General features: G+C 31.2%; 1 protein-coding gene across 1 annotated transcript; it reads right to left on the bottom strand.

The window, feature by feature from the left end:
* Positions 1 to 1086: 1086 nt before the first annotated feature.
* Positions 1087 to 3553, bottom strand: LOC109213644 (probable indole-3-pyruvate monooxygenase YUCCA8). Its single transcript, XM_019377464.1, has 3 exons — positions 2686 to 3553; positions 2012 to 2383; positions 1087 to 1696 (listed from the first exon to the last, which is right to left on the bottom strand). The coding sequence occupies exons 1-3, from the start codon at positions 3334 to 3336 to the stop codon at positions 1472 to 1474; spliced, it is 1248 nt and encodes a 415-aa protein (XP_019233009.1). The 5' UTR covers positions 3337 to 3553; the 3' UTR covers positions 1087 to 1471.
* Between the last annotated feature and the right edge of the window lie 6585 nt (positions 3554 to 10138).

Raw genomic sequence — 10138 nt, 5'->3', positions numbered from 1 at the left:
AAATATTGAGAAATAAAATTATATCTCTAGTAAACAAATAAATACTTAGCGTATATATTTTTTATAAATAAATATTTAGTTCTATATTATAATATAGATAGACAAATCAAATAATTTTTTTAAAATTTTTTCACACAAAAATATTTCTCAACATATGTTTCTTTTAAAAAGTTAGAGTGATGGACTGGTTTTGAGTGCATTTTTGTAAACAAGCAATTCTTTTAGAAATTGTGCAATGCTTTAATACATCATACCAAACAATGGATAACAAATATGTCAGCATAACTAATACCAGCATAACTAATGCAAGCATAACTAATACCAGCATTACTAATACACCCTATTCAGCATTATTTTTATGCACCCAACCAAAACGACCCTTTAGTGTAAATGCGTATGTGTATGGTGTTGAAATGATGACTAGTTGCTATCAAAATTCCATAACTATGCTGACTATGACTAATTGAAAAGAACTTGAAACAGGACATTCCTTTTGTAATACTTCATAATCTATTTAGGGATGATTTAGTAGAGTGTATAAGAGCAGTATTGAATAGAGTGCGTTAGTAATAATGAGATTAGTTCTTATCGACAGTTTTATTTGTGTATTAAAAATTACATGTATTTTAAAAATTATTTGTTTATAAAAACACCCTCCATATTATTAGAAAAAAATTTTGAAAGGGCAGTTCTGTCTTTATATATGCTTATCTATATATTAAAAATCATGGTATTACTAATGTCATGGTTTGGTATGTATAAAAATATATTAAAAAATACTACTAAACAGTGATTTAGCAATACCAAAGTTAATACATATATTATTTTTTCTAATATATCATATCAAACGACCCCTTAATGCTTTGAAAAATATGCATAGAAAGGGCAAAATTAGGAGTCATTTTCACATTAAAGTTTTCTCTGATTTCATTAAAAGCTGCACCAATATGAATGAGAGAATGGTTATTTTTGTGTCTATTTGAGGCTTATCTAGTGTATCTCACCATAACTTGTGGTCTAAATCAGTGCTTTAATTAAACAATAAACATGAAATTTAGAACAAAGAATACTTTTAACAATAAAAGAATATCTTTGTCATTTGATTAATCATTAGTAGTAATTCTAAAAAAACAAATATGTACTAAGGGTCAATATAAGTAATATATATATATACATATACATACTCACTTTCCGACAAACTTTTTTTTGTTTTTTAGGATCCGATAACTTATGCAGGACCGAACTTTCCACTGGACCGGTTGCTACCAATACAAAATGTCCAAACTGTACCAAAACTTGGACTTTTTGTGGAGAGGGCTAATTACACTTTTTTTCATGCGTTCGAGCCGTCAAAGTAGTTATTAATGTAGGCTACATCACATCCTTTGGGTTATGACCCTTCCACGGACATTGCAGCATGAACGTGGGATGTCATGTGCACCGAGTTGCCAAGTATATTTTTATGATTGAATCAAAAGGTAGAGATGCATCCTCTATGTGTGGGAATTTTTTGCTTTTTTTGCTTAAGATCTTGTTTGTAAACTTTGACAATTTCTTGTGCAATTCTAATAGCATCAGCAGAAGCACCAGCTAGCCCTCTCCTTGTGAAACCAACTGCATATAGTCCAGATTTTCCTTTCCAACTATTTGGAAATGGTGATTTTGGGAATCCATTATTGGAAAAAAATTCACTTTCCTGTACAAAACATAACAAAACAACATTAGTCCACTATTCAATAATATTCCATAAAATTTCTTTTTTTTCTTTCCAAATTTGACATATGTACGTGCATGGTTGTCTAACCTTAACTGTACTCGACGGGTTCTCAAACAGACACCACAACTCGATCTTATTGATGAAAAGTTGTGTTTTGACCGAGCTAAGGTGTCTGTCTGACAACCCCTCGAGTTAAAGGGCCCGCACTAGAAATCCGTACAAGTACGAACGTTAATTTAGGTATTAAACCAAATTTAAATAAAATCCAAAAATTTGATAAGAACATTTTCTCACCTGTAGCCAATAAGGGACATTGCTGCAATAACCAGTAGCCAAAACAACAGAATCAATTTCAAGTTTTTCACCATTGACAAGTTCAACAGTGCCACATGAAAACCTCTTGATTCCAGGGACAACATTAATTTTTCTTGATCTAATTTTTTCCAATGTACCAATGTCCAAAACAGGAGTTTTCCCTTGTGTATTCTTTAGTTCCAAAGGACCAATTGATGGCCTTTTTAGTCCAAATTTCTCAATATTTCCAAGATTAAACCATGTCAAAATGAGAATAATTTTATCAACTAGCCAAAGTGGTAGCCATTTCATCATAAACATAGCTAGCTCAAATGTTGATTTTCCAAAGATTTCTCTTGGTAAAACATGAACCTGAAAACAAAGCGAAACTCCATTAGAACCAAACTTTGTAGTTTCTTTTTAGCTTTATATGCTGATAGTATAAAGAATTTTTACACTCGTAATATATTTTAACTCGATGTAGCAGATAACCTGCCTTATTTTAATATTACTAACCTTAATTTTTATTAACAACCACTTGTAATTATCTTTAGTGTGACCTGATATATATCAGGTCAGCTGAAAGATAGTTACAAGTAACTGTCCATTAAAAGTAAGATTAGTACCTTGATATGATATTCTTTATACTGTCAGTGTATATTTTGATTACTTACCGAGCTACGACAAACCATTGATGGTTGAGCATTATGGTTGCAAAGATCAAGAGAAATTTCCATGCCAGAATTTCCACATCCAACAACAAGAACTTTCTTCCCAAAAAACTTCTCACCAGACTTATAATCACAAGCATGAATCACTTCACCTCCAAATTCTTTTAAACCTTCAATATTAGGCACAACTTTCTCAGCATTTTCTCCTGTAGCCACAACAAGCCACTGGCAAATATATTCAACTTCTAAACCATTTGGAGAAACAGTTTTCACCTTCCACAATTTGCAAGATTGATCATATTTTGCAAATTTAACACACTCATTGAATCTTGGATTGATGTTAAATTTTCTAGCATATGATTCAAGATATTCAATGAATTGTTTCTTTGTGGGGTATTCAGGGTAGTGTTGTGGAAATGGGAATTTGGGTAATTGACAGAATTGTTTAGGGAGGTGTAGTTTTAGTCTATCATAAGTTTTTTTCTGCCATAATGATGCAATACAATCAGATTTTTCCAAGATAATACAAGGAATTCCTTGTTCTTTTAAACATGCACCCACAGCTAGTCCTGATGGACCTGCGCCTACAATAACAGGGCCATTTACCCATACACATTTACTAGAAAAAAAATCTTGATCATTGAAGTTAACCATGTTTGTTGATCTATTGTGAAAAACTCAACGACTAACTTTGGAAGCAGAACACGAACCTATTTTCGCTATTCTTGGTTTTTTATTATTCAATGGTGGAGTGAAAGAGTTGACGACTGACTTTGAAAGCAGAACACGAACCTATTTCCGCTATTCTTGATTTTTATTGAGCAATGGTAGTGTGTGAAGATATTGAAAGAAGAGAAAGTTGGTTTTTTGAAAGTTTGTATTTGAAATTGGGAACTAAGAAGGTGTTTAAATAGAAGTGTATGTAGTGAGATATATGAAAGGGGAATGTGATAGAAGGTGAGAATTTAATGGCTTTCAAGGGGTCATTCTCAAATATAATCATAAGCTAGATTTTGCCAACTATTATTTTATTTGAATAACTAATTGAAAAATAAGGTTCACACTCAAAGGTAACTACATTTTTATATTAGAGGTTGGGCCGGACCTAGAGTTTCGGGTGCAGGTTCGATCGAACTCAGTAATTTTGGTTCAAACTCTGTATTTGTTTTTAAAAATTTAGAAGGAATAGAATCTCAAATCATTTAGCTTCAAATCTTGGCTTCGCCTCATATTTCTCTTATTCTCTTTTTTACACTTTTTTCCCCAGTTTTGGATGATTTTATTGAAGAATTCAAAAAAAATCTTTAGAAGGTCAAACTAGCTAGCATTGAAGGAAGCTGGCTGGGATATAGCGAGGATGTTCATGTGTATAAATTGGGGTTTTTTTAATTAAATCGGATTAACTTATATACACTGATGGTATCTAAATAACTTTTATACTGTCATTATTTTAACCGATTATATCAAGTTATTGACTTGTCTTTTCTTATGTTACATGCACTATTTTATAGGTAATTAGTTGTACTTATAATTGACAATTACTTGCATAGTCGGATGCAAAATTTAAATTTTATGGGTTTAAATTTATTATATTTTTAAAGTTACTTATGGGTTCAAATCTACTTTATGTTATACTTGTAGTAAATGTTTACACATAAATTTATGTTCCACACTGAAAGTACTGGACTCAAATAAATCCGCTATCAAAGGGTTGGATCCGCCCCTAATTACTTATAATTATCTTTTAAATAATTTGATATTTTTAAAATAACAATAAATTTGTTGGTGTTACAAAATTATTTACTGTCAGTACACAAAAATTAAATTTTCTATTCGAGTCCCCACACTATAAGATAGGGGGCTAGCCTAAAATGTCCTTGGGGGTACTCATAATTTGACTGTTATGTGCTAAGGTCGTTTTAGCCACAAAAATGCCCATTCCTGCCAGCTGATCAACCCATGGTTTACACCACGTTATTGATGCCATGTAGATTGACCCCACTTTATTTCTTTATCCACTCTACTTCTTGGAATTTGCCTAAAACAAGAAATTCAAAAATAGCCAGAGTTATAAGTGGTCATTCTAAAATAGCCAACAGTTTCAAAGTAATTAAAATTTAGCCATTTTTCATGTAAAGATAAATCTGAACAAAAACACTGTTCAAAATCCGGAAAATACTCCAACATAATATACTGGAATTTCAGTATAACATGCTAGAACTCCAGTATAATATACTGGAGTTCCAGCATAAGTATACTGGAACTCCTTGCTGGAACTCCAGCAAAGTATCCTGGAGTTCCAGCAAAGTATCCTGGAACTCCAATATATTATACTGGAAAAATATACTGGACTTCTAGCATATTATACTGGAGTTCCAGTATAATATACCGATCCAGCATAATATGGTGGAAGTTCATACACAGGTGCACCGATCTCCAGTATAGTATGCTTGAACTTTCCGCGTTGCAGCAAAATAGTGGCTATTTTTCAATGACTTTGCAAATGCTGGCTATTTTTCAATGACCAGTCCGAAAACTGGCTAGCTTGTGCTATTTTTACACAAAGATCTCTTACCATAGGTAAAAGGGATTTAATAGAATTTTCACGTCCTCAATTAAAGGTCTCGAATTTGAACTCAAAAAATATATTAATCCCAGTATAAAGAACTTTTACTAATCCTAGATGAATTGCCTTATTTTAAGATTATTAATCCCACTTTATATGGATAATTACATGTTATTATCATTTGTGAGAACTAATATATGAGGTTCGCCGAAAGGTAACTACAAGTAAATGTCTTTAAAAAGTAAGATTAGCAACTTGAAAAATAATGCATTAACGGATTAAAGTATAGTATAATGTAGAAATTCTTTACACCGTTAGTATATATAAATTAAAATGATAAATCAACATGCATATCTCACATGTTATATATGACTAAACTGCATCGTTACAACTTAAGGGGTTTGAGCGGATCATGTATACACCTCTTCGACAAAAAATTACATTGTATTACTAGATAAATTTTTCTGTTTTATATATATTTATTATACGTTGATATTTTTTAATATTTTGACACCCCTTGGTGCAACTTCTAGCTCCGCCACTGCCCGTAGCTAGTTGATCAATTGCCCCGTTCAGCTTCATCAAATACCTGCATTCATTTAAATAGAGGAATAATTTCTTTTTCTACACCATATGCATGATGGGCGGATCTAGCCTTAAGCTTATGGGTTCTAGTGAATCCAGTAGTTTTTGTTTAAATTACATATTTGTATTAAAGAATTTAGCAAATATCTATAGATAACTGTTAATCCAGTTATTATTATATTTGTAACTCGAAATCATCGTAAAAAACCATCAACTTTAAATCATTGTAGGATCCACCTCTGATATAAACACCCCCCCCCCCCTCCCCCAAACCAATTGGCCCTCTCGAGTGCAAATTCATTGGAAAGAAGAGGGGAGCATGTGCATGAGGCCTTGGATTTATGGAGCTTCTCTGCTTTACATGAAAGGATTGGGAGCTAGGGTTTTGACCTTTCTTGTAATGTTTATTAAACATTACAAATACTAAGGGCTTTGGAATTGACAATACCCAGGGACCAGGGGCGGAGTCACAGTATCGGTTACGAATTCAGCCGAACTCAGCAGCTTTAGTTCAAACTTTATATTTATCTTTTAAAAATTCATTAATTATGTAAAAATATTAATTTAAAACCCAATAACTTAAACGGATTAGAATCCCGAACCCGTAAGCTTGAAAGCTTCGCCTTTGCCAGGGACAGAGCTAGAGTATTAGTTGCCAGTTCGGACGATCCGAGTCATTTTTACTTAGATTTTGTATTTGTATTATGAAATCCATTACATAAGTAAAATATTTAATTACAAAATCAGTAACTTACTTAGACGAGCTATTGATATGATGATAAGTATAGAATCCATAAACTTCAAATTCTGGCTCCACCCCTAACCGTACCATCGGTGTTCCAACTCTGATCTAGATAGTAGCCAAACCCTAAAAGCCAAAAAAATGATAAAATAAACAAATACCTCCAAGGAATTATAGAAGATCGAAAAGAAGATTGAGATGAAATTATAGTGATATTTATGCACGATTTGGTGGGGATATGTGTGTGTTTGTTTATTCCCATTCTTCCCCACCAGCTTTGGCCAGCTTGTTAGCTGATTATGCAAGGCCAGGGTTACTACTTTAGGCTCTCCATTTGAATTTCTAGGGTCAATAAATTATTTAATGCTATTAAATATTTTGAATTCTTAATTAATGTAACTTATAATACTTTTTATGTAATTTTCAAATATATAAATTTTAATTTGAAAAACTTAAAAATTCTATATTCAAATATACAGTTAAAATTAAATCATTTAAATCTTGAAAAATATAAAGTGTCACATAAATTGAAACGGATGAAGTATTAATTTCTCTTCTTTTCAAAAAACAACAATAAATAAACGTTTCATAGTACATAAATAAATAAAGAGAGAGTAATAATTATATTAATGAATAAAGGAATTATTAATAATTAAATAGGAAAAAGTTTGGTTTTGATGAAATTTGCAATGAGTTTGTTCACGCGTATAGTAAAGTTAGGAGAACGATAAAATTCATAATAAGCATATCACTAGCAAGTCATAGGAACATGTGCAGTGGCCCTTTTTCTCTTTTTATTTATTAAATTATCAGACACACAGAGTCAGAAATTTATACATAGTTAATGAATTTTCTAATTGAAAGGAATGTCTTCTATATGGCTCTTGTAATCTTAGGTTTTATAACCCGCTAGACTAGCTAAGAAAGGTATTCTATCTTCTTTTTTTTTTTTGTTCGGTTCTGAATTTCGATTAAGAATGGCGATAATATACGTTTTACATGGTGGTCAAGTGAATAGCAGCCAAAGCAAAAGATTTACAGATACAGAATCTAAGCAAAAGCTACTGAATTCGACAAACCCGTCCCCGTACATGCTTCCTTGAAGCTTAGCTGCCAACTTTGATATTCTTCACTCCGCAGAAAGTTGAAATAATAATTAATCATAGCTAAAACTTTTGAAGTGCCACTTGATCATAGTACGTTTACTATTTAAAGTATTGCTTTATTTGGACTTTTGTACAACATACATTCCCTCAATAACTGTAAAAGTTTCTATATATGTATATTTCCTCTTGTAGTCTTCTTGGTGACTTGGTGTGAAGGTTCTAAGTAAGAGACACTCACTCAGTTAGAGTCGAGGGCTGAGCTAGTAGCTTGGTTACGGGTTCAGGTGAATTCAATAATTTTTTTAAAAAAAAATCATTAAATATATATATAAATATTAAAGTTAGAACCTAATTATTAATATTTAAATCCGTCTTTCTAAAATCAAGAATAAATAAAGTTAAAACTCTAATTTCACCTCTGCATAGGGTGAAGATAAGATTAACTTTTAAATTATACGCCGAAAAACAAGTGGCAAATGTATTTTAGTCTAGTAGCGTTGGACATTAGATTTAATAGAATTAAGTATCAAATATTTTTCTTAAAAGAATTTAAAATCAGATAATATATGAAAGTAAATACTTAGGCTCGTGTAAAATTATTAAAAAGCATACTTATTTTTCTGCTCTTTGACTGTGCTGATGAGGAAATTAGAATCATTTAGAATTTAAAACTGATGGAAAGAATTGTTAAGCTTCCAATAATGTGTTGTCATATTTTAATCAGTAGAAGCTCCACTTGCACCACATAATCACTTTAATTTCCTAATTAATTATTTTTAGTCTTATTTTTTTCCTAATTAATTATTTATACCCTACAAATCAAGGTCTTCCCCCATTGATCTTACAACCTTTCTCAGGTCAATCCCTAACCAAATATATCTCCCACAAATAGAAATGCATAGCATAATAGTTAGGATTTAAGTTATGTCGTTTGTATATTAGAGGTCTAAGATTCGAGCTTTAAGAGAAATATATTTTGTAGGAAGCATTTTTCTCTTTAATAATTCTATACGGTGCAAATCCATATTCGTTGGGGTCTCAAAGCGGGTACCTAACACCGGCGGAATGCAGCATATCAGCAACGCACGTTCATAATCCAGTATATTCGATGTGCAACATTAAAAATACAGTTACGAGTTCAGTGATAAAACCTTACAAATCGAATCTATCAAATTTAAATCTTGAATCTACCATATGAAACATGTCTTTTGCATAATCTATCATCACTTAACTATTAATACACATTATTATCTTAAATAAGTTTTTTCCCTCACTAAATCCTTCATCAATGGATTCATCCCATATACTATATGATGGAATATTTTTGCAAATTATTATCATCTGTCGACCTCGTCTCTTAATTAATTTAAGGAATTAAATTAAATCAATCAGAATCCCATGCTAAATCCATCTAACTAATGATTTATTTTCAAAATTAACTATTACTACTACAATTAAAAATTATTTATATTTTTAGAGAAGAAATACTTGACAAGTACCTTAGCTCTCTAAAATAAGCACTTTTTAAAAAATAAGAATTTCTATTTTTTTTCGAAATTTGGCTAACCATGCTATTAATTTGGTATCAAAGTAGGCTGAGATATACTTTCACGTTTTTCATTAGAAGACTTAAAATCTCATGTAAGATGGCATATATATTAAAGAGATAAAATAAATAAATAAGAATATGAATCATAACAATTTGAACTTTTAGTTTGTTATAAATAGAATTTTATTTATGCTGAATGTCTATATTTAGAGAGATTCTAGGGTTTATTACTTGGTGGCTAAGTCACTCTCTCCCTATAAATAGAGGGTTCTATTCCATTGTAACTTATCCCAAAATCAATAAGAATTTTCTCTCTCTATTTTTCTTTGCAATATTCTTCTTCTTCTTTATTGTTTCATAACACGTTATCAACACGAGACTCTAACCAATTGAGTAGAAGCTTTGGGATTGAGAATAATGATTGTCAATTGTTCCATGAACTTCCTTCATGATTAAATTCTGGATTTAAGGTAAGCATTTTACTTTATTTTCTCTTTTAAATTCTTGACATTCTATAATTTGATTTTGAATACAAGCAAAGACAATAAATTTTGATTATAACTCTAATAGAGTTTGTAAGAAATTATAACCACTCGAAGTGGTAAAATTTCTATGTCTTGCCATGATCAAATTCATGTATGATTATGAGCACAAGAAGTGGAAGCCCGTCCCATTGAATTTGCTCCATTCGCATTCCCTTAAGAGAATGTGATAGCAATATGCGATAAGTCTGAAAGAAGACAAAATTATTACCATAAAGGTATCAATGGATGTGGACGTGGTAATAGACGAAATTATAATCGTCATTATCGTGGTAATGAGAATAATAAGGATTCTCAAAATAAGCCTTCACTCTATGAAGTTAATGTTTGTCATCGATTTGACATAAGATTTCGTAAAGCACATAC

This window comes from Nicotiana attenuata, unplaced genomic scaffold (assembly GCF_001879085.1).
Source record: "Nicotiana attenuata strain UT unplaced genomic scaffold, NIATTr2, whole genome shotgun sequence".
NCBI classification, from domain to species: Eukaryota; Viridiplantae; Streptophyta; class Magnoliopsida; order Solanales; family Solanaceae; genus Nicotiana; species Nicotiana attenuata.
The sequence above is the reverse complement of the archived record's forward strand: the minus strand, read 5'-3'. Positions and strand labels throughout refer to the sequence as shown.